Here is a 24,758-nt window from a genome sequence, read left to right on the forward strand (position 1 = left end):
GGACTGGGGACAGGGTGGGACAGGTGAGACAGGTGAGGCAGGTGAGAGACAGGTGAGACAGGTGAGAGGTTGGACAGGTGAGACACAGGTGGGACAGGTGAGGGACAGGTGGGACAGGTGAGACACAGGTGAGACACAGGTGAGACACAGGTGAGACACAGGTGGGACAGATGAGGGACAGGTGGGACAGGTGAGACATAGGTGAGACACAGGTGAGACACAGGTGGGACAGGTGAGACAGGTGAGGGACAGGTGGGACAGGTGGGACAGGTGAGACACAGGTGAGACAGGTGAGACACAGGTGGGACAGGTGAGGACATTGGGGAAAGCTGAGACAGGTGGGACAGTGAGAGACAGGTGAGACACGTGAGATAGGTGAGACAGGTGAGGACAATGGGGACAGGTGAGGACAAGGGACAGGTGAGGACAGGTGGGGACATTAGGGACAGGTGGGGACACTGGGGACACTGGGGACAGGTGGGCCAGGTGAGGACAGGTCAGGACATGAGGGACAGGTGGGGACACTGGGGACACTGAGGACAGGTGGGCCAGGTGGGCCAGGTGGGCTCACGCACCTGCTGCACGTCCGCGTTGCCCCCGTTGAGGATGGAGATGCCCAACTTGAGGGTGGAGGAGACCATGGCCCCACGCTCACCTGGGGACAGGTGGGGGCACCCGGGGTCACCACGGGGTCACCGCAGGGTCACTCAGGGGTCACTCAGCGGTCACCACGGGGTCACCCAGGGTCACACCGGGGTCACTGAGGGGTCACTTGGGGTCACACCGGGGTCACTGAGGGGGTCACTTGGGGTCACTCAGGGCTCACTCAGTGGTCACTCAGTGGTCACTCAGCGGTCACTCAGGGCTCTCTCAGTGGTCACTCAGTGGTCACTCAGTGGTCACTCATGGTCACTCAGGGCTCTCTCAGCGGTCACTCAGGGCCCACTCAGTGGTCACTCAGTGGTCACTCAGCGGTCACTCAGGGCTCTCTCAGCGGTCACTCAGGGCCCACTCAGTGGTCACTCAGCGGTCACTCAGTGGTCACTCATGGTCACTCAGTGGTCACTCAGGGCCCTCTCAGTGGTCACTCAGGGCTCTCTCAGGGCTCTCTCAGTGGTCACTCAGTGGTCACTCAGCGGTCACTCAGCGGTCACTCAGTGGTCACTCAGGGCTCAGTGGTCACTCAGCGGTCACTCAGCAGTCACTCAGGGCCCTCTCAGTGGTCACTCAGTGGTCACTCAGCGGTCACTCAGTGGTCGCTCAGTGGTCACTCAGTGGTCACTCAGTGGTCACTCAGTGGTCACTCAGCAGTCACTCAGGGTTCTCTCAGTGGTCACTCAGTGGTCACTCAGCGGTCACTCAGCAGTCACTCAGGGCTCTCTCAGTGGTCACTCATGGGTCACTCAGTGGTCACTCAGTGGTCACTCAGGGCTCTCTCAGTGGTCACTCAGTGGTCACTCAGTGGTCACTCAGCGGTCACTCAGCAGTCACTCAGCGGTCACTCAGCGGTCACTCAGTGGTCACTCAGCGGTCACTCAGCGGTCACTCAGTGGTCACTCAGGGCTCTCTCAGTGGTCACTCAGTGGTCACTTCAGTGGTCACTCAGCGGTCACTCAGTGGTCACTCAGTGGTCACTCAGCGGTCACTCAGCGGTCACTCAGCGGTCACTCAGGCTCTCTCAGTGGTCACTCAGGGCTCTCTCAGTGGTCGCTCAGTGGTCACTCAGTGGTCACTCAGTGGTCACTCAGGGCTCTCTCAGTGGTCACTCAGCAGTCACTCAGCAGTCACTCAGGGCCCACTCAGTGGTCACTCAGTGGTCACTCAGTGGTCACTCAGTGGTCACTCAGTGGTCACTCAGCGGTCACTCAGCAGTCACTCAGGGGCCCTCTCAGTGGTCACTCAGGGCTGTCTCAGGGCTCTCTCAGTGGTCACTCAGTGGTCACTCAGCGGTCACTCAGCGGTCACTCAGTGGTCACTCAGGGGTCACTCAGCAGTCACTCAGGGCTCTCTCAGTGGTCACTCAGGGCTCTCAGTGGTCGCTCAGTGGTCACTCAGTGGTCACTCAGTGGTCACTCAGCGGTCACTCAGGGCTCTCTCAGTGGTCACTCAGTGGTCACTCAGTGGTCACTCAGCGGTCACTCAGTGGTCACTCATGGTCACTCAGCAGTCACTCAGGGCTCTCTCAGTGGTCACTCAGCGGTCACTCAGTGGTCACTCAGTGGTCACTCAGTGGTCACTCAGCAGTCACTCAGCGGTCACTCAGGGCCCTCTCAGTGGTCACTCAGCGGTCACTCAGTGGGTCGCTCAGTGGTCACTCAGTGGTCACTCAGGGCCCTCTCAGCGGTCACTCAGCGGTCACTCAGCAGTCACTCAGGGCTCTCTCAGCGGTCACTCAGCGGTCACTCAGTGGTCACTCAGGGCTCTCTCAGTGGTCACTACAGTGGTCACTCAGAGCCCTCTCAGCGGTCACTCAGCGTCACTCAGGGCTCTCTCAGCGGTCACTCAGCGGTCACTCAGTGGTCACTCAGCGGTCACTCAGGGGTCACTCATTGGTCACTCAGGGGTCACTCAGTGGTCACTCAGTGGTCACTCATTGGTCACTCAGTGGTCACTCATTGGTCACTCATGGTCACTCAGCAGTCACTCAGGGCTCTCTCAGTGGTCACTCAGCGGTCACTCAGTGGTCACTCAGTGGTCACTCAGTGGTCACTCAGCAGTCACTCAGCGGTCACTCAGGGGCCCTCTCAGTGGTCACTCAGCGGTCACTCAGTGGTCGCTCAGTGGTCACTCAGTGGTCACTCAGGGCCCTCTCAGCGGTCACTCAGCGGTCACTCAGCAGTCACTCAGGGCTCTCTCAGCGGTCACTCAGCGGTCACTCAGTGGTCACTCAGGGCTCTCTCAGGGCTCTCTCAGTGGTCACTCAGTGGTCACTCAGCGGTCACTCAGGGCTCTCTCAGTGGTCGCTCAGTGGTCACTCAGTGGTCACTCAGTGGTCACTCAGTGGTCACTCATGGTCACTCAGTGGTCACTCAGCGGTCACTCAGCGGTCACTCAGTGGTCACTCAGTGGTCACTCAGCGGTCACTCAGTGGTCACTCAGTGGTCGCTCAGTGGTCACTCAGTGGTCGCTCAGTGGTCACTCAGCGGTCACTCGGGTCACTCAGGGTTCTCTCAGTGGTCACTCAGTGGTCACTCAGCGGTCACTCAGCGGTCACTCAGCGGTCACTCAGCAGTCACTCAGCGGTCACTCAGCGGTCACTCAGCGGTCACTCAGCGGTCACTCAGGGCTCTCTCAGTGGTCACTCAGGGCTCTCTCAGTGGTCGCTCAGTGGTCACTCAGTGGTCACTCAGCGGTCACTCAGTGGTCACTCAGTGGTCACTCAGCGGTCACTCAGTGGTCACTCATGGTCACTCAGTGGTCACTCAGCGGTCACTCAGTGGTCACTCAGCGGTCACTCACCCTTGCAGGCGCTGATCATCTGCAGCACCATCTCGGCCGCTCCCCGCGTGTGCAGCCGGGCCTGCTGCGACAGCAGCTTCTGCTTCTCCATCTCCTTCTCCTGGGGTCACAGGGGTCAGGGGGTCACGGGGGGGTCACAGGGGTCATTGGGGGTCACAGGGGTCAGGGGGGGTCATTGGGGGTCGGGGGGGTCACAGGGGTCAGGGGGGGTCACAGCAGCTTCTGCTTCTCCATCTCCTCCTGGGGTCACAGAGGTCACAAAGGGGTTCACGGGGGGTCACAGGGGTCAGGGGGGTCAGGGGGTCACAGGGGTCACCGAGGGGGTCGGGGGGGTCACGGGGGTCAGGGGTTTTTGGGGTCCCCCCCCCCCCACCTCAAATGAATCCTCGGCCTCTTCCTCTTCCTTCTCCTCTTCCTCTTTCTCTTCCTCTTCCCCTTCCTCTGTGTGGCAGCTCTGGGGCAAATGGGGGGGGGGTGGTCCTCAAATTAGGAACCCCCCCCCAGAATCCCTGTGACCCCCCCCAAAATCCCTGGGGACCACCAAAACCCCCCCCATCCCTGAAACCCCCCCAAAATCCCTGTGACCCCCCCCCCCCCCCAAAATCCCTGGGGAACCCCCAAAATCCCTGGGGACCACCAAAGCCCCTCCCCCATCCCTGAAACCCCCCCAAAATCCCTGTGACCCCCCCCCCCCAAAATCCCTGGGGAACCCCCAAAATCCCTGGGGACCACCAAAGCCCCCTCCCCATCCCTGAAACCCCCCCCAAAATCCCTGTGACCCCCCCCCAAAATCCCTGGGGAACCCCCAAAATCCTGGGGACCACCAAAGCCCCTCTCCCATCCCTGAAACCCCCCCCAGAATCCCTGTGACCCCCCCAAAATCCCTGGGGAACCCCCCAAAATCCCTGGGGACCACCAAACCCCCCCCCCATCACTGAACCCCCCCAACCACTGTGACCCCCCCCCCCAAAATCCCTGGGGACCACCAAAACCCCCCCCATCCCTGAAACCCCCCCAAAATCCCTGTGACCCCCCCCCCCCCCCCCAAAATCCCTAGGGAACCCCCACAATCCCCTGGGGACCACCAAAGCCCCTCTCCCATCCCTGAAACCCCCCCAAAATCCCTGTGACCCCCCCCAAAATCCCTGGGGACCACCAAAGCCCCTCTCCCATCCCTGAAACCCCCCCCAAAATCCCTGTGACCCCCCCCCCCCCCCCGAAAATCCCTGGGGACTTCCAAATCCCCCTGGGACCCCCCCCCCCCCAATCTTTGGGGACCCCCAAACTCCCTCACCCTCTGGGAACCCCCGCAAACTTTGGGGACCCCCCCCAATCTTTGGGATCCCCCCCCATCTCAGGTTCCCCCCGAAATCCCTGTGGACCCCACCCCAATCCCAGCCCCTCCACCCCCAAAATGACCTCGGGGACCCCCGAGCCCTCAGCCCTCGGGGTGCCCCCGATTTTGGGGAGTCCCCGGTTTTGGGGTGCCCCCGGTTTTGGGGTGCCCCACCTTGGCCATGATCCCGGCGTAGGCCATGTACAGGTGATCCTGCTCCAGGTGGCTGCGGGGGTGTGGGGAGGGGGACACGGGTTGGGGACAGGGGGGGGGAACAGCCCGGACCCCCCCAAAAAGGGGACCCAGGTGGCCCCAGGTGAGCCCGGGGGGTTGGAGCTGCCCCCCGGCCTCAGGTGCCACCCCGGGGTTTTGGGGTGCCCGTGGTGGGATTTGGGGTCTCCCCTGTGGGGTTTTGGGGTGCCCACGGTGGGATTTGGGGTCTCCCCTGTGGGGTTTTGGGGTGCCCACGGTGGGATTTGGGGTCTCCCCTGTGGGGTTTTGGGGTGCCCGCGGTGGGATTTGGGGTGTCCCCCTGTGGGGTTTTGGGGGTGTCCCCTGTGGGGTTTTGGGGTGCCCCGCGGTGGGATTTGGGGTGTCCCCTGTGGGGTTTTGGGGGTGCCCGCGGTGGGATTTGGGGTCTCCCCTGTGGGGTTTTGGGGTGCCCGCGGTGGGATTTGGGGTCTCCCCTGTGGGGTTTTGGGGTGCCCACGGTGGGATTTGGGGTCTCCCCTGTGGGGTTTTGGGGTGCCCACGGTGGGATTTGGGGTGTCCCCCTGTGAGGTTTTGGGGTGCCCACGGTGGGATTTGGGGGTGTCCCCTGTGGGGTTTTGGGGTGCCCGCGGTGGGATTTGGGGTGTCCCCTGTGGGGTTTTGGGGTGCCCGCGGTGGGATTTGGGGTGTCCCCCTGTGGGGTTTTGGGGTGCCCACGGTGGGATTTGGGGTGTCCCCTGTGGGGCTTTGGGGTGCCCACGGTGGGATTTGGGGTGTCCCCTGTGGGGGTTTTGGGGTGCCCACGGTGGGATTTGGGGTGTCCCCTGTGGGGTTTTGGGGTGCCCACGGTGGGATTTGGGGTGTCCCCTGTGGGGTTTTGGGGTGCCCACGGTGGGATTTGGGGTGTCCCCTGTGAGGTTTTGGGGTGCCCCACGGTGGGATTTGGGGTGTCCCCTGTGGGGTTTTGGGGTGCCCACGGTGGGATTTGGGGTGTCCCCTGTGGGGTTTTGGGGTGCCCACGGTGGGATTGGGGTGTCCCCTGTGGGGTTTTGGGGTGCCCACGGTGGGATTTGGGGTCTCTCCCAATAGGATTTGGGGATCTGGGGTCTCTCCCAGTGGAATTTGGGGTTTTGGGGTTCCTCCTGATGTGTTTTGGGATCTCTCTGTGGGGTTTGGGTCACCCCCAAGGGTGGGATTTGGGGTCCCTCCCAGTGGGATTTGGGGTTTCTGAATCCCAGCCCCAGTGGGATTTGGGATTCCCAAAGGAATTTAGGGTCCCCTCAGGGGTTTGGGGTCCCCTCAGGGGTGTGGGGTCCCTGATGGATTTGGGGTCCCCCAGGGGTTTGGGGTCTCCACAGGGAATTGGGGTCCCTGGGTGATTTGGGGTCCCCTCAGGGGTTTGGGGTCCCTGATGGATTTGGGGTCCCCTCAGGGGTTTGGGGTCCCTGCAGGTATTTGGGTCCCCTCAGGGGTCTGGGGTCCCTGCAGGTATTTGGGTCCCCTCAGGGAATTGGGGTCCCTGGGTGATTTGGGGTCCCCTCAGGGGTTTGGGGTCCCTGCAGGTATTTGGGGTCCCTCAGGGGTTTGGGGTCCCCACAGGGAACTGGGGTCACCTCTGCTCGGTCAGGGCGGTGCGGCTGAAGTGCAGGATCAGCTGGTGCAGCGGGTCCGGCCGCGCCTCCGCCTCTTCCTCCTCCTCCTCCTCCTCCCGCCCCGACTTCTGGCCCCAGAAACCCCAAACCCCGCGTCAGGGGCGGCTCGGGGGTCCCCAAACCCCCGGGGGTGTCCCCAAACCCCCTAAAGATGTCCCCAAACCCCGATGGATGTCCCCAAACCCTGGGTCAGGGGGGTCTCAGGATGTCCCCAAACCCCGAAGGATGTCCCCAAACCCCGATGGATGTCCTCAAAGCCCCTGGGATGTCCCCAAAGCCCCTGGGATGTCCCCAACCCCTGAAGGATGTTCCCAACCCCCTGGGATGTCCCCAAACCCCCTGGGATGTCCCCAACCCCCGAAGGATGTCCTCAAACCCCCTGGGATGTCCCCAACCCCTGAAGGATGTCCCCAACCCCCTGGGATGTCCCCAAACCCCCTAAAGATGTCCCCAAACCCCGATGGATGTCCCTAAACCCCCGATGGATGTCCCCAACCCCTGAAGGATGTCCCCAACCCCCGAAGGATGTCCCCAAACCCCCTGGGATGTCCCCAAAGCCCCTGGGATGTCCCCAAAGCCCCTGGGATGTCCCCAACCCCCTGGGATGTGCCCAAAGCTCCAGGGATGCCCCCAAAGCCCCTGGGATGTCCCCAAACCCCCTGGGATGTCCCCAAAGCCCCTGGGATGTCCCCAACCCCTGAAGCATGTCCCCAACCCCCGAAGGATGTCCCCAAACCCCCTGGGATGTCCCCAAAGCCCCTGGGATGTCCCCAACCCCTGAAGCATGTCCCCAACCCCCGAAGGATGTCCCCAACCCCCGAAGGATGTCCTCAAACCCCCTGGGATGTCCCCAACCCCTGAAGGATGTCCCCAACCCCCTGGGATGTCCCCAAAGCCCCTGGGATGTCCCCAAAGCCCCTGGGATGTCCCCAAGCCCGGGTGTCCCCAAAGCCCGGGTGTCCCCAGCCCCGGCTGTCACCGAGAGGTCGTCGATCATGCGGTCCTCGAAGGGCGGCTGCTCCCGGGCCAGCCACGAGAGCCGGTAGGACTCCAGGAACATGTTACAGGCCCGGTGCCTGGGGACACCCGTGTCACCTGCGCACACCTGGCCTCACCTGGGGGCCTGCCCCTGCCCCGGGGCTCCCAGGTGCCACCCAGGGGCTCCCGGGTGTCACCCAGGGGGAACCAGGTGTCACCCAGGGGGTGCTAGGTGTCACCTAGGGAGTGCTAGGTGCCACCCACAGTTCCCAGGTGTCACCCAGGGGGAACCAGGTGCCACCCAGGGGGTCCCAGGTGTCACCCAGGGGGTCCCAGGTGTCACCCAGGGGGTCCTAGGTGCCACCCAGGGGGAACCAGGTGCCACCCAGGGGGTGCTAGGTGTCACCTAGGAAGTGCTAGGTGCCACCCAGGGCTCCCAGGTGTCACCCAGAGGGTCCCAGGTGCCACCCAGGGGGTCCCAGGTGCCACCCAGGGGGTCCCAGGTGTCACCCAGGGGGTCCCAGGTGCCACCCAGGGGGTCTCAGGTATCACCCAAGGGGAACCAGGTGCCACCCAGGGGGTGCTAGGTGTCACCTAGGAAGTGCTAGGTGCCACCCAGGGGTCCCAGGTGTCACCCAGGGGGTCCCAGGTGCCACCCAGGGGGTCCCAGGTGTCACCCAGGGGGTCCCAGGTGTCACCCAGGAGGAACCAGGTGTCACCCAGGGGGTCCCAGGTGCCACCCTGGGGGTCCCAGGTGTCACTCAGGGCATCCCAGGTGTCACCCAGGGGGTCCCAGGTGTCACCCAGGGGGTCACAGGTGTCACCCAAGGGGTCCCAGGTGTCACCCAGCAGGGCTGAAACACCTCCAAGGACATTCCCAGTTCCCCTGAGGGGGCCTCAGCGTGCCCACCCCCCACTCCCAGTGCCCCCCCAGTGCCCCCAGTGCCCCCCCAGTGCCCACCTGGGCAGGTTGTACAGGGGGGTCATGCGGAAGCAGGCGACGACGGCGCGGCGGCGCTGCTTGGACAGGAGCTTGTGCCACACGGCCTTCTTGGACTTGTAGGGGTGCTCCGTCTGTGGGGGGGGGGGTCACCTGGGGTCACCTGGGCACCCCTAAACCCACTGGGACCCCCCAAAGCACCCCCAAAGCACCCAAAAGGGCGCAGAGCACCCAAAGCTTGTGCCACACGGTCACCTTGGACTTGCAGGGCTGCTCTGTCTGTGGGGGGGTCACCTGGGCTCACCTGGGGTCACCTGGGGTCCCCAAACCCCCCTGAGCCACCCCGGCCCCACACCTGCTCCAGGTGGTAGAGCACGGCCGACACCTCCTGCACCCTGCGCACGACCTGCTCGGGGCTGTCGGGGTCCTCGTCCCGGCCCGCCTGGCGCACCAGGGCCATCTGCCAGCGCGCCGAGCCCGTGTTCTCCACCTGGGGACATTGATTGGGGACATTGGGGACATTGAGGACAGCACCAGGGCCATCTGCCAGCGCGCCGAGCCCGTGTTCTCCACCTGGGGACATTGATTTGGGACACTGGGGACATTGGGGACAGCACCAGGGCCATCTGCCAGCGCGCCGAGCCCGTGTTCTCCACCTGGGGACATTGATTGGGGACACTGGGGACATTGGGGACAGCACCAGGGCCATCTGCCAGCGCGCCGAGCCCGTGTTCTCCACCTGGGGACATTGATTGGGGACATTGGGGACACTGGGGACAGCACCAGGGCCATCTGCCAGCGCGCCGAGCCCGTGTTCTCCACCTGGGGACATTGATTGGGGACACTGGGGACACTGGGGACAGCACCAGGGCCATCTGCCAGCGCACCGAGCCCGTGTTCTCCACCTGGGGACATTGATTGGGGACACTGGGGACACTGGGGACAGCACCAGGGCCATCTGCCAGTGCGCCGAGCCCGTGTTCTCCACCTGGGGACATTGATTGGGGACATTGGGGACACTGGGGACAGCACCAGGGCCATCTGCCAGCGCACCGAGCCCGTGTTCTCCACCTGGGGACATTGATTGGGGACACTGGGGACACTGGGGACAGCACCAGGGCCATCTGCCAGCGCACCGAGCCCGTGTTCTCCACCTGGGGACATTGATTGGGGACACTGGGGACACTGGGGACAGCACCAGGGCCATCTGCCAGCGCACCGAGCCCGTGTTCTCCACCTGGGGACATTGATTGGGGACACTGGGGACACTGGGGACAGCACCAGGGCCATCTGCCAGCGCGCCGAGCCCGTGTTCTCCACCTGGGGACATTGATTGGGGACACTGGGGACACTGGGGACAGCACCAGGGCCATCTGCCAGCGCGCCGAGCCCGTGTTCTCCACCTGGGGACATTGATTGGGGACATTGGGGACACTGGGGACAGCACCAGGGCCATCTGCCAGCGCGCCGAGCCCGTGTTCTCCACCTGGGGACATTGATTGGGGACATTGGGGACACTGGGGACAGCACCAGGGCCATCTGCCAGCGCGCCGAGCCCGTGTTCTCCACCTGGGGACATTGATTGGGGACATTGGAGGGCACAGGGGGCTCCTGGGGACACAGGTGACACTGAGGACACAGTGACACAGGGGACACAATGACACAGGGGGCATGGTGACACGGGGACACAGTGACACAGGGGACACGGTGGCACAGGGACACAGTGACACAGTGACACGGGGGCCGTGCCAGCTCACCTTGTCCTGCAGGTGCAGGTTGTTGTGCAGGAACTCCCGAACCTCCTCGTCCGTGTCCTTCTGCAGGGGGGGGACACAGGGGACACCTCAGCGGGGGTCCCCAAACCCTTGGGGGTGTCCCCAAAACCATGGGGGGTGTCCCCAAACCCTGGGCTTGTCCCCGTGGTGTCCCCAGCCACCCACCAGGGTGCAGTGGCCACCCTTGGCCAGCGCCATGTCCCCAGCCCCAGGGGTTTGTCCCTAAACTAAACCCAGGGGACATCTGTGGGTCCCAGGGGCGTTTCTGGGGGGTCCCAGGTGACTCCCAGGTGTCCCCAGGTGTCCCCGGCACCCACCAGGGCGTAGCGGCCCTTGGCCAGCGCGATCAGCTCCTGGTCGGCGGGCGAGCACATGTTGAGGCCGATGGGCAACATCTTCTTGAGCGTGGCCACGATGAGCGAGGTGTGCACCGAGTACCTGTCCCCGCGGCGCCGCTTCTTGGAGCGCTCCTGCTCCGAGCCACCGCCCTGCAGGGACACGGATGGGGACACGGGGTCAGCGGGGACCCCAAAACCTCGGTGGCAGCTCCTGCTCCGAGCCACCGCCCTGCAGGGACACGGATGGGGACACGGGGTCAGCAGGGACCCCAAAACCTCGGTGGCGGCTCCTGCTCCGAGCCACCGCCCTGCAGGGACACGGATGGGGACACGGGGGTCAGCGGGGACCCCGAAACCTCGGTGGCAGCTCCTGCTCCGAGCCACCGCCCTGCAGGGACACGGATGGGGACACGGGGTCAGCAGGGACCCCAAAACCTCGGTGGCAGCTCCTGCTCCGAGCCACCGCCCTGCAGGGACACGGATGGGGACACGGGGTCAGCGGGGACCCCGAAACCTCGGTGGCAGCTCCTGCTCCGAGCCACCGCCCTGCAGGGACACGGATGGGGACACGGGGTCAGCGGGGACCCCAAAACCTCGGTGGCAGCTCCTGCTCTGAGCCACCGCCCTGCAGGGACACGGATGGGGACACGGGGTCAGCGGGGACCCCAAAACCACAGGGACAGGAATAACCCCGTAAGGACAGGGGGGGTCCCAGCCAAGGTCACCCCACAGAGGGGTCCTGGGGGGTCCCAAGCGTGGTGACACCCAGAACAGGGTCTCTGTCAGGACCCTGCAGGAATTTTGGGGGGTCCCAAGTGTGGTGACCCCACAGGACAGGACCCTGCGGGAATTTTGGGGGTCCCAAGCGTGGTGACCCCACAGGACAGGACCCTGTGGGAATTTTGGGGGTCCCAAGCGTGGTGACCCCACAGGACAGGACCCTGCAGGAATTTTGGGGGTCCCAAGCGTGCTGACCCCACAGGACAGGACCCTGCAGGAATTTTGGGGGTCCCAAGCGTGGTGACCCCACAGGACAGGACCCTGTGGGAATTTTGGGGGTCCCAAGCGTGGTGACCCCACAGGACAGGACCCTGCAGGAATTTTGGGGGTCCCAAGCGTGCTGACCCCACAGGACAGGACCCTGCGGGAATTTTGGGGGGTCCCAACTGTGGTGACCCCACCGAGGGGTCCTGGGGGACCCCTGTCCCCCCCAGCCCCCTCCCCGCTAACCTGTCCATCTCCAGACTGGGAGCAGCACCCGCAGCCGAGGGGGAGAGAAGAGAGAGAGTTAGGGACACTGGGACACCGTTAGGGACACCGGGACACCTCTGGGGACACGGGGACACCGTTAGGGACACCGGGACACCTCTGGGGACACTGGGACACCATTAGGGACACCGGGACACCACTGGGGACACCGGGACACCGTTAGGGACACCGGGACACCTCTGGGGACACGGGGACACCGTTAGGGACACGGGGACACCGTTAGGGACACCGGGACACCTCTGGGGACACGGGGACACCGTTAGGGACATGGGGACACCGTTAGGGACACCGGGACACCGTTAGGGACACTGGGACAGCACTGGGGACACTGGGACACCACTGGGGACACCGGGACACCGTTAGGGACACTGGGACAGCACTGGGGACACCGGGACACCACTGGGGACACCGGGACACCGTTAGGGACACGGGGACACCGTTAGGGACACCGGGGACACCTCTGGGGACACGGGGGACACCGTTAGGGACACCGGGACACCTCTGGGACAGTGTTGGGGACACCGTTAGGGACACGGGGACACCGTTAGGGACACCGGGACACCTCTGGGGACACAGGGACACCGTTAGGGACACCAGGACACCTCTGGGGACACGGGGACACCGTTAGGGACACTGGGGCACCGTTAGGGACACCGGGACACCTCTGGGGACACGGGGACACCGTTAGGGACATGGGGACACCGTTAGGGACACTGGGACAGCACTGGGGACACCGGGACACCACTGGGGACACCGGGACACCGTTAGGGACACGGGGACACCGTTAGGGACACCGGGACATCACTGGGGACAGTGTTGGGGATACTGGGACAGTGGTGAATTCAGGTCCCAGGTGGGATTTTGGGGTGAATTATGGGTTTGAGGTGGGTTTTTGGGGTGAATTTGGGGTCCCAGGTGGGTTTTGGGGTGAATTTGGGGTCCCAGGTGGGATTTTGGGGTGAATTGTGGGTTTGAGGTGGGTTTTGGGGTGAATTTGGGGTCCCAGGTGGGATTTTGGGGTGAAATGGGAGTTAGAGGTAGGTTTTGGGGTGAATTCGGGGTCGCAGGTGGGATTTTGGGGTGAATTATGGGTTTGAGGTGAGTTTTGGGGTGAATTAGGAGTTAGAGGTGGGTTTTGGGGTGAATTTGGGGTCCCAGGTGGGATTTTGGGGTGAATTAGGAGTTAGAGGTGGGTTTTGGGGTGAATTTGGGGTCCCAGGTGGGATTTTGGGGTGAACTGGGAGTTTGAGGTAGGTTTTGGGGTGAATTTGGGGTCGCAGGTGGGATTTTGGGGTGAATTATGGGTTTGAGGTGAGTTTTGGGGTGAATTAGGAGTTAGAGGTGGGTTTGGGGCGAATTTGGGGTCCCAGGTGGGATTTTGGGGTGAACTGGGAGTTTGAGGTAGGTTTTGGGGTGAATTTGGGGTCGCAGGTGGGATTTTGGGGTGAATTATGGGTTTGAGGTGAGTTTTGGGGTGAATTTGGGGTCCCAGGTGGGATTTTGGGGTGAATTATGGGTTTGAGGTGAGTTTTGGGGTGAATTAGGAGTTAGAGGTGGGTTTTGGGGTGAATTTGGGGTCCCAGGTGGGATTTTGGGGTGAATTTGGGGTCCCAGGTGGGATTTTGGGGTGAATTGTGGGTTTGAGGTGGGTTTTGGGGTGAATTCGTGGTCACAGGTGGGATTTTGGGGTGAATTATGGGTTTGAGGTGAGTTTTGGGGTGAATTAGGAGTTAGAGGTGGGTTTTGGGGTGAATTTGGGGTCCCAGGTGGGATTTTGGGGTGAATTATGGGTTTGAGGTGAGTTTTGGGGTGAATTAGGAGTTTGAGGTAGGTTTTGGGGTGAATTCGGGGTCGCAGGTGGGATTTTGGGGTGAATTATGGGTTTGAGGTGAGTTTTGGGGTGAATTAGGAGTTAGAGGTGGGTTTTGGGGTGAATTTGGGGTCCCAAGTGGGTTTGGGGCGGTTTCAGGGCTCCGGGGGGGGGGGGGGGGGGTTGGGTGGGGTGGAGCCCAGGGGGGGGGTCGGGCGGGCTGGGGGCGCAGGGGGTCCTGGTGGGGGAGGGGCCGTTTGGGGTCCCCCCAGCCCACCTTGGCCATCTTGCTCTTGCTGTCGGCCGTCAGGAAGGACATGTTGTTGATCTCGTTCTGCACCACGAAGTTCTGCTCCTCACGCTTGAAGTTCTGGGGGGGGACATGGACAGGGGGGTCAGGGAGCCCCCACAGGCCCCCTGGGACCCCCAAAGGCCCCCCGGGACCCCCAAAGGCCCCCCGGGACCCCCCACTCACGTGAGACTTGGACCAGTAGATGAAGACCTCGCCCACCATGCGGAACAGCTCCTCCGCGTCCTCGTTGGGCTCCGTCAGCCACTTGGCCCTGCGGGGACACCGGGGGTCACAGGGGGGTCGCCACGGGGGGGGGGTCGCCGTCAGCGGGTCACCGCTGTTGGCCAGCAGGGTCACCACCCCCATGGCCACCATCGTTGGGTCCCCATGGCCACCATTAATGATGACCAAACCACCATTAATGACCAAACACTGGTTTGGTCCCCGGGGTTGGGTTCCCAAGGCCACCACGGTTGGCTCACCCCGGTGGTGTCCCCAAAGCCACCATGGCCATGTCCCCAAGGCCACCACAGTTGGCTCACCCCGGTGGTGTCCCCAGCCCCCCGGCCGTGTCCCCAGCCCCCCAGCCGTGTCCCCAGCCCCCTGGCCATGTCCCCAGCCCCCCCGGCCATGTCCCCACAGCCCCCCGGCCGTGTCCCCAGCCCCCCTGGCCGTGTCCCCACAGCCCCCCGGCCGTGTCCCCAGCCCCCTGGCCGTGTCCCCAGCCCCCCGGCCGTGTCCCCAACCCCCTGGCCATGTCCCCACAGACCCCTGGCCGTGTCCCCAACCCCCTGGCCGTGTCCCCAGCCCCCTGGCCGTGTCCCCAGCCCCCTGGCCATGTCCCCACAGCCCCCCGGCCGTGTCCCCAGCCCCCTGGCCGTGTCCCCAGCCCCCCGGCCGTGTCCCCAGCCCCCTGGCCGTGTCCCCAGCCCCCCGGCCGTGTCCCCAACCCCCTGGCCATGTCCCCACAGACCCCTGGCCGTGTCCCCAACCCCCTGGCCGTGTCCCCACAGCCCCCTGGCCGTGTCCCCACAGCCCCCTGGCCATGTCCCCACAGCCCCCCGGCCGTGTCCACAGCCCCCCGGCCATGTCCCCAGCCCCCCTGGCCATGTCCCCAGCCCCCCAGCCGTGTCCCCAGCCCCCTGGCCGTGTCCCCAGCCCCCCTGGCCATGTCCCCAGCCCCCCGGCCTTGTCCCCAGCCCCCCGGCCGTGTCCCCAGCCCCCTGGCTGTGTCCCCAGCCCCCTGGCCATGTCCCCACAGCCCCCTGGCCGTGTCCCCAGGCCCCCGGCTGTGTCCCCAACCCCCTGGCCATGCCCCCACAGCCCCCTGGCCGTGTCCCCAGCCCCCCTGGCCGTGTCCCCAGGCCCCCCGGCCGTGTCCCCAGCCCCCTGGCCGTGTCCCCAGCCCCCCGGCCGTGTCCCCAGCCCCCCGGCCATGTCCCCACAGCCCCCCGGCCGTGTCCCCAGCCCCCCGGCCGTGTCCCCAGCCCCCTGGCCATGTCCCCACAGCCCCCCGGCTGTGTCCCCAGCCCCCCTGGCCATGTCCCCAGCCCCCCGGCCGTGTCCACAGCCCCCCTGGCCGTGTCCCCAGCCCCCCTGGCCGTGTCCCCACAGCCCCCCGGCCGTGTCCCCAGCCCCCTGGCCGTGTCCCCAGCCCCCTGGCCGTGTCCCCACAGCCCCCCGGCCGTGTCCCCATTCCCCCGGCCCTGACCGGCTGTTGTCCACGTAGCGGATGAGCAGCGGGTAGAGCGCGTAGAGGTCGCGGCAGAGCACGGAGAACTCGTCGCGGATCAGCAGCTCCGCGTCCTCGCCCTCGGCCTTGCCCTCGAGCCGCAGCTGCTCCTCCTCGGCCACCACCTTCCCCGCGCGCTTCCGCAGCCGCCCCAGCGTGGGGATGAAGTGCGAGCGCAGCAGCTCCGGCCGCGCCTTGCTCACGATGGGCTGGGCGAACACTGTGGGCAACCGTGGCCACTGTGAGCCCCGGGACCACCAAAACGGCCCAGGGCCACCAAAACGCCACTGGGACCACCCTGGGCCAGCTCCGGCCACGCCTTGCTCATGATGGGCTGGGCAAACACTGCGGGCAACTGTGGCCACTGCGAACCCTGGGACCACCAAAATGGGCCAGGACCACCAGAACCCCTCCAGGACCACGCATGGCCACCACCATCACCTGTAGGACCCACCCAGGGCCTCCAGCACCATCCTGGGACCACCAAGGGCCAGCAGAGTGACCTGCAGGACCCGTCCATGGCCTCCAGCACCATCCTGGGGCCACCAAAACCCAGCAGAGTGACCTGCAGAACCCGTCCAGGGCCACCAGCACCATCCTGGGACCACCAAGGGCCAGCAGAGTGACCTGCAGGACCCGTCCAGGGCCACCAGCACCATCCTGGGACCACTGAAACCCAGCAGAGTGACCTGCAGGACCCGTCCATGGCCTCCAGCACCATCCTGGGACCACCAAAACCCAGCAGAGTGACCTGCAGGACCCGTCCATGGCCACCAGCACCATCCTGGGACCACCAAGGGCCAGCAGAGTGACCTGCAGGACCCGTCCATGGCCACCAGCACCATCCTGGGACCACTGAAACCCAGCAGAGTGACCTGCAGGACCCGTCCATGGCCTCCAGCACCATCCTGGGACCACCAAGGGCCAGCAGAGTGACCTGCAGGACCCGTCCATGGCCACCAGCACCATCCTGGGACCACCAAGGGCCAGCAGTGACCTGCAGAACCCGTCCAGGGCCTCCAGCACCATCCTGGGACCACCAAAACCCAGCAGAGTGACCTGCAGAACCCGTCCATGGCCACCAGCACCATCCTGGGACCACCAAGGGCCAGCAGAGTGACCTGCAGGACCCGTCCATGGCCACCAGCACCATCCTGGGACCACCAAGGGCCAGCAGAGTGACCTGCAGAACCCGTCCAGGGCCTCCAGCACCATCCTGGGACCACCAAGGGCCAGCAGAGTGACCTGCAGGACCCGTCCATGGCCACCAGCACCATCCTGGGACCACCAAAACCCAGCAGAGTGACCTGCAGGACCCGTCCATGGCCACCAGCACCATCCTGGGACCACCAAGGGCCAGCAGAGTGACCTGCAGGACCCGTCCAGGGCCTCCAGCACCATCCTGGGACCACCAAGGGCCAGCAGAGTGACCTGCAGGACCCGTCCATGGCCACCAGCACCATCCTGGGACCACCAAGGGCCAGCAGAGTGACCTGCAGAACCCGTCCATGGCCACCAGCACCATCCTGGGACCACCAAGGGCCAGCAGTGACCTGCAGAACCCGTCCAGGGCCTCCAGCACCATCCTGGGACCACCAAAACCCAGCAGAGTAACCTGCAGAACCCGTCCATGGCCACCAGCACCATCCTGGGACCACTGAAACCCAGCAGAGTGACCTGCAGGACCCACCCAGGGCCACCAGCACCATCCTGGGACCACCAAAACCCAGCAGAGTGACCTGCAGGACCCGTCCATGGCCACCAGCACCATCCTGGGACCACCAAGGGCCAGCAGAGTGACCTGCAGGACCCGTCCATGGCCACCAGCACCATCCTGGGACCACTGAAACCCAGCAGAGTGACCTGCAGGACCCACCCAGGGCCACCAGCACCATCCTGGGACCACCAAGGGCCAGCAGAGTGACCTGCAGGACCCGTCCAGGGCCACCAGCACCATCCTGGGACCACCAAAACCCAGCAGAGTGACCTGCAGAACCCGTCCAGGGCCACCAGCACCATCCTGGGACCACCAAAACCCAGCAGAGTGACCTGCAGGACCCGTCCATGGCCACCAGCCCCTCTGGGCACCCTCACCTGCCAGCCTCTTCATCCAGGAGGCCTCGTCGATGCCCAGGTTGTTGACCACGATGCGCAGGATGTGGCCCAGGAGGGCGTTGAGGTGGTGGCCGGTGACGTCGGTGGCCCAGGGGCCCTGGGGGGGCGGCGTCGGGGCCGCGCTCCCACCAGCGGGGCAGGTAGTGGCACAGCATGGGCAGCGTCACCTCGATGACGTGCGGCATCTCCGTGTAGCGCGCCCCCGAGTCCGCCAGGCCACCGATGTCCCCCATGAGCCGCTCCAGGTCCGGCAGGTCCGGGCACAGCTCCTCCACCCGCGAGGGGAGACCCAGCACTGGGGACACGGGGACAGGGATGGGGACATGGGGACAGGGATGGGGACACCCCGGGGGGACACGGGGACAGGGATGGGGACATGGGGACAGGGATGGGGACATGGGGACAGGGATGGGGACAGGGATGGGGACAGGGCACAGCTCCTCCACCCACGAGGGGAGACCCAGCACTGGGGACATGGGGACAGGGATGGGGACACCCCGGGGGGACATGGGGACAGGGGTGGGGACATGGGGACAGGGGTGGGGACAGGGATGGGGACAGGGCACAGCTCCTCCACCCGCGAGGGGAGACCCAGCACTGGGGACACGGGGACAGGGATGGGGACACCCCGGGGGGACATGGGGACAGGGGTGGGGACATGGGGACAGGGGTGGGGACATGGGGACAGGGTTGGGGACATGGGGACAGGGGTGGGGACATGGGGACAGGGTTGGGGACATGGGGACAGGGATGGGGACATGGCAACAGGGGTTGGGGACAGGGTTGGGGACACGGGGACAGGGACTGGGGACACGGGGACAGGGTTGGGGACACGGGGACAGGGACATAGGGACATAGGGACAGGGATTGGGGACAGGGGAACAGGGATGGGGACAGGGCACAGCTCCTCCACCCACGAGGGGAGACCCAGCACTGGGGACACAGAGACAGGGGTTGGACACAGGGGAACACAGGTGACACAGGTGACACAGAGGTGGCACAGAGGTGACACAGGTGGCACAGAGGCAGCACAGGTGACACAGAGGTGGCACAGGCAGCACAGGTGGCACAGAGGTGGCACAGAGGTGATACAGGTGGCACAGGTGACACAGAGGTGACACAGGTGACAGAGGTGGCACAGAGGTGGCACAGAGGTGACACAGGTGACACAGAGGTGGCACAGAGGTGGCACAGGCAGCACAGGTGGCACAGAGGTGGCACAGAGGTGATACAGGTGGCACAGGTGACACACAGGCGGCACAGGTGACACAGGTGGCACAGAGGTGACACAGGCGGCACAGGTGACACAGAGGTGGCACAGAGGTGACACAGGTGACACAGAGGTGACATAGGGGACACAGGAGGCACAGGTGACACAGAGGTGACACAGGTGACACAGGTGGCACAGAGGTGGCACAGAGGTGACACAGGCGGCACAGGTGGCACAGAGGTGGCACAGGTGGCACAGAGGTGGCACAGAGGTGACACAGGTGACACAGGTGGCACAGAGGTGACACAGGTGGCACAGGTGACACAGAGGCGGCACAGGTGACACAGAGGTGACACAGAGGTGACACAGGCGGCACAGGTGGCACAGAGGTGGCACAGAGGTGACACAGGCGGCACAGGTGACACAGAGGCGGCACAGGTGACACAGAGGTGGCACAGAGGTGGCACAGAGGTGATACAGGTGGCACAGGTGACACAGAGGTGGCACAGAGGTGATACAGGTGGCACAGGTGGCACAGAGGTGACACAGGTGACACAGAGGTGACACAGAGGTGACACAGGCGGCACAGGTGGCACAGAGGTGGCACAGAGGTGATACAGGTGGCACAGGTGGCACAGAGGTGGCACAGGTGACACAGAGGTGGCACAGAGGTGGCACAGAGGTGATACAGGTGGCACAGGTGACACAGAGGTGACACAGGCGGCACAGGTGACACAGAGGTGGCACAGAGGTGGCACAGAGGCGGCACAGGTGACACAGAGGTGACACAGAGGCAGCACAGGTGACACACAGGCGGCACAGGTGGCACAGAGGTGACACAGGTGACACAGAGGCGGCACAGGTGACACACAGGCGGCACAGGTGGCACAGAGGTGGCACAGAGGCAGCACAGGTGACACAGGTGACACAGGTGACACAGAGGTGACACCCACGGGCGCGCTCGCGGGCGCTCTTGGTGCTGTACACGGAGCTGGGGTTCAGGTGGTTCAGCTGCGGCTCCAGGAAGGCCACGGGCATGGCGGCGGCCAGGCGGGCCAGGCACTCGCCCAGGGCCGGCCGCTGCCTGCGGGGACACCAGGGGACATTGGGGACACCAGGGGTCACCAGGGGACACCCCATGGCACCCCATGGCACCCCATGGCGGCGGCCAGGCACTCGCCCAGGGCTGGCCGCTGCCTGCGGGGACACCAGGGGACATTGGGGACACCAGGGGACACCAGGGGACATCCAGGGGACACCCCATGGCACCCCATGGCGGCGGCCAGGCACTCGCCCAGGGCCGGCCGCTGCCTGCGGGGACACCAGGGGACACCAGGGGACATCGGGGGGACACCAGGGGACATCGGGGGGACACCAGAGGACACCCCACGGACACCCCTAACCCAGGGAAACCCCCGTCCCCACCCCAAACCCGTCACACATTTTGGGGGGGGGTGGTCTCCCAAAATGGTTTTATGCGTGTGTCCCCTCCAATTCCAGGGTGTTTCTGGGGGGTTTTTGGGGCCCCCCTGGGGTTTTTGGGGTCACTTCTGGGGTTTTTGAGTCTCCCACCAAGGTGTTGGGGTCCCCCCAAGGTTTTGGGGTACCCCTGGGTTTTTTGGGGTCACTTATGGGGTTTTTGAGTCTTCCTCTGGGGTTTTTGGGGTCCCTGCTGTGATTTTTGGGGTCACTTCTGGGGTTTTTGAGTCTCCCCCTGAGGTTTTGGGGTCCCCCCCGGGGTTTTTGGGGTCCCCACCTGTCCACGAGGGGCCCGCGGGCGGTGCCCAGGCTGTAGATGCTGCACAGGATGCGGTAACAGGACACCTGCACGTCATCCACTGCGGGGACAGCGGCGTCACCGCCCGCCCCGGCTGTCCCCGGCTGTCCCCAGCGTGTCCCCGCTGTGTCCCCATGCCCCTGACCCTCCCAAACGTGTCCCCTGTCCCCACCTCCCTTTAATGTCCCCCTGTCCCCACCCTGTCCCCCTGTCCTCCCCACCCACACCCCAACATGTCCCCAACACGCCCTTGTGTCCCCAAGCCCCCCGTCCCCACCATGTCTCCTGTCCCCCCTGCTATCCCCTGTCCCCTCTGTCCCCCTGTCCCTGCTGGTCCCCGCTGTCCCTCTGTCCAGCTGTCCCCCCTGTCCCCACTGTCCTCCCTTGCTGTCCCGCTGTCCCCCCCTGTCCCCCTGTCCCTCTGTCCATCTGTCCCCATGTCCCCCTGTCCCTCTGTCCCCCTGTCCCTCTGCCTCCCTGTCCTTCTGTCCCTCTGTCCCTCTGTCCCCCTATCCCCACTGTCCTCCCTTGCTGTCCCTCTGTCCCCCTGTCCATCTGTCCCCATGTCCCCCTGCCCCTCTGTCCCCCTGCCCCTCTGTCTCCCTGTCCTTCTGTCCCCCTGTCCCCCTATCCCCACTGTCCTCCCTTGCTCTCCCACTGTCCCCATGTCCCCCTGTCCCGCTGTCCCTCTGTCCCCCTGTCCCTCTGTCCCCCCTGTCCCCCCTGTCCCCGTGTCCCCCCTGTCCCCCTGTCCCCCTGTCCCCCTGTCCCTCTGTCCCCCTGTCCCCATGTCCCCCTGTCTCTCTGTCCCCATGTCCCCCTGTCCCCCTGTCCCCCCTGTCCCCCTGTCCCCCTGTCCCCCTGTCCCCACTGTCCCTCTGTCCCCACTGTCCCCCTGTCCCCCTGTCCCCCTGTCCCCACTATCCCTCTGTCCCCCTGTCCCCACTGTCCCTCTGTCCCCACTGTCCCCCTGTCCCCCTGTCCCCCTGTCCCCACTATCCCTCTGTCCCCCTGTCCCCCTGTCCCTCTGTCCCCACTGTCCCCCTGTCCCCACTGTCCCTCTGTCCCCATGTCCCCCTGTCCCGCTGTCCCCGCTGTCACTCACGGATGACGTCGTCCCCGAACTGGTGCTGTGCCAGGTGCTCGAAGAGGGCGGTGAGGACGGGCAGCAGTGCCACCGAGGTGTAGGTGACATTCTGGGCCACGCCCTTGGTGGGGGCGCGGGTCGGGGTCCCCCGGCCCAGCCGCAGCTGCTCCCCCAACTTCTCCATGTCCTCGGCCGCCGACTCGAAGAACGAGCGCAGCCCGGCCTTGACGATCTCGGGGCCCGACTTCATCACCGTCCTGGGGACACTGGGGACATCGGGGACATCGAGGGCATTGGGGACACTGGGGGCATTGGGGACATCGGGACACTGGGGACAATGGGAACACTGGGGGACACTCGGGACATCGAGGGCATTGGGGACATTGGAGACAGCAGGGACACTGGGGGCATTGGGGACACTTGGGACATCGAGGGCATTGGGGACAGCAGGGACACTGGGGGCATTGGGGACATCGAGGGCATTGGGGGACACTGGGGGACACTGGGGGCATTGGTGGCATTGCGGACACTCGGGACATCGAGGGCATTGGGGACACTGGGGGCATTGGGGACATCGGGACACTGGGGACATCGGGGACACAGTGACAGACACACACACACACACACACACACGGCCACGTGGCCGCGGTGCCACCGCTCACCTGGCGTCCAGGGAGCGGGCCAGGATGAGCAGACAGTTCACCACGGCCGGGGCGTCCGTCCCTGGGGGGGACAGTGACACCGGCTGGCCCCAGTGTCCCCAGTGCCCTCAGTGTCCCCAGTGTGCCCCCAGTCCTCCCAGTGCCCCCCTAGTGTCTCCAGTGCCCCTCCAGTGCCCCCCAGTGTCCCCAGTGTGCCCCCAGTCCTCCCAGTGCCCCCCCTAGTGTCTCCAGTGCCCCTCCAGTGTCGCCCCAGTGTCCCCAGTGTGGCTCCAGTGTCCCCAGTGCCCCCCGCAATGTCCCCAGTGTCCCCAGTGTGTCCCAGTGCCCCCCAGTGTCCCCCCACTGTCCCCAGTGCCCCCAGTGCCCCCCAGTGTCCCCAGTGCCCCCCAGTGTGTCCCAGGGCCCCCCAGTGCCCCCCCAGTGTCCCCAGTGCCCCCCACAGTGTCCCCAGTGTCCTCAGTGTCCCCCAGTCCCCCCCCCAGTGTGTCCCCAGTGTCCCCCAGTGTCCCCCAGTACCCCCCAGCGCCCCCCAGGGTCCCACCACTGTCCCCAGTGTCCCCCAGTCCCCCCCAGTGTGTCCCCAGTGTCCCCCAGTGTCCCCCAGTGCCCCCCAGTGTGTCCCAGTGCCCCCCAGTGTCCCCCACTGTCCCCAGTGTCCCCCAGTGTCCCCCAGTGTCCCCCAGTGTCCCCCGGTGTCCCCAGTGTCCCCCAGTGTCCCCCAGTGCCCCCCAGTGTCCCCCAGTGTCCCCAGTATCCCCACAGTGTCCCCCGTTACCGAACAGTGACACGCGGTGCCGGACGAGCGCGGCCAGTTTGCAGAACAGGCTGGAGGGGAGGGGGGACAAAAAGGGGGGGGGTCAGGGGGCTCCCCAAAACCCCAAACCCCACAGCAGGGGGGGGACACAAAGTGGTCAGGGGGGTCCCCAAAACCCAACCCCCCCCGGGGGATCCCACACCATGGATTTTGGCGTTTGGGGGTGCTGGGGGTTTTGGGAGGATTTTAGGGTTGGGATTTGGGGCTCGGGAGGTTTTGGGGTGGGATTTTGGGGGGGTTTTAGGGTTGGGGTTTGGGGCTCAGGGGGTTTTGGGGTTGGGATTTTGGGGGGAGGGTTCGGGGTTGCGATTTTGGCCTCGGGGTGCGGGGGTTTGGGGTGGGATTTTGGGGGGGGATTTCGGGGTTGGGATTTTGGGGGGAGGGTTCGGAGTTGGGATTTTGGCCTCGGGGGGGGTTTTGGGGTGGGATTTTGGGGGGGGATTTTGGGGGCGATTTCGGGGTTGGGATTTTGGGGGGGATTTCGGGGTTGGGATTTTGGCCTCGGGGGGGGGGTTTTTGGGGTGGGATTTTGAGGGGGAATTCGGGGTTGGGATTTTGGGGGGAGGGCTCGGGGTTGGGATTTTGGCCTCGGGGGGGTTTTGGGGTGGGATTTTGGGGGGGATTTCGGGGTTGGGATTTTGGGGGGAGAGTTCGGGGTTGGGATTTTGGCCTCGGGGGGGTTTGGGGTGGGATTTTTGGGGAGGATTTCAGGGTTGGGATTTTGGCCTCGGGGTGGGGGGGGGGGTTGGGGTGGGATTTTGGGGGGTTTTGGGGTCCCACCTGGTGATCATCTCCTTCTCCTTGTTGGAGGCGTGGCCGCCGCTGCCCAGCACCTGGGCCGGGGTGGACAGGAAGTAGAGGCAGTGGTTGTGGAAGTACTGGTTGATGAGGGGCAGCAGGATCTGGGGGGCACCGGGGGGTCAGCGGGACCCCAGAGCCCGCGGGGGACCCCAAAAAAATGCACGGGGGGGGGGCCGGATACCCCTTAGAGACGCGAAATACCCCCCAGAGACCCCAAAGAACCCACAGAAACCCCCAAATAACCATAAAAATCTCCCCAGACCTCTAAGAACCCCAAATACCCCACAGAGACCCCAAATACCCCATCAAGACCTCCCAAAACCTGTAAGAACCCCGAATACCCCACAGTCACCCCAAAACATCTATAGGGGACCCTAACACCACCCCCAAATCCCCCAAATTCTCCAAGGGAACTCCTAAAAACCCCACAGGGGATCCCAAACTCCCCCTGGGGCCAGCCCAGCAAGGGGGGGGGTCTGTCCCAAACCACCCTGACCCCCC

General features: G+C 64.9%; 1 protein-coding gene across 1 annotated transcript; it reads right to left on the bottom strand.

The window, feature by feature from the left end:
- Positions 1–4,897: 4,897 nt before the first annotated feature.
- LOC137465987 (ryanodine receptor 1-like) lies at positions 4,898–24,358 on the bottom strand (the record flags this gene model as incomplete). The annotated part of the gene is made up of 20 exons (XM_068177945.1): positions 4,898–5,021; positions 6,619–6,725; positions 7,637–7,733; positions 8,597–8,709; positions 8,931–9,065; positions 10,333–10,392; positions 10,668–10,838; positions 11,919–11,933; positions 14,045–14,137; positions 14,243–14,330; positions 15,771–16,011; positions 17,886–18,028; positions 18,087–18,201; positions 18,342–18,503; positions 20,070–20,200; positions 20,873–20,954; positions 21,999–22,237; positions 22,643–22,703; positions 23,418–23,467; positions 24,237–24,358. Coding segments are annotated over 20 exons (2,349 nt in total), but the record flags the coding sequence as incomplete, so codon positions are not given.
- Between the last annotated feature and the right edge of the window lie 400 nt (positions 24,359–24,758).

This window comes from Anomalospiza imberbis, unplaced genomic scaffold (assembly GCF_031753505.1).
Source record: "Anomalospiza imberbis isolate Cuckoo-Finch-1a 21T00152 unplaced genomic scaffold, ASM3175350v1 scaffold_1259, whole genome shotgun sequence".
Lineage (NCBI taxonomy): Eukaryota > Metazoa > Chordata > Aves > Passeriformes > Viduidae > Anomalospiza > Anomalospiza imberbis.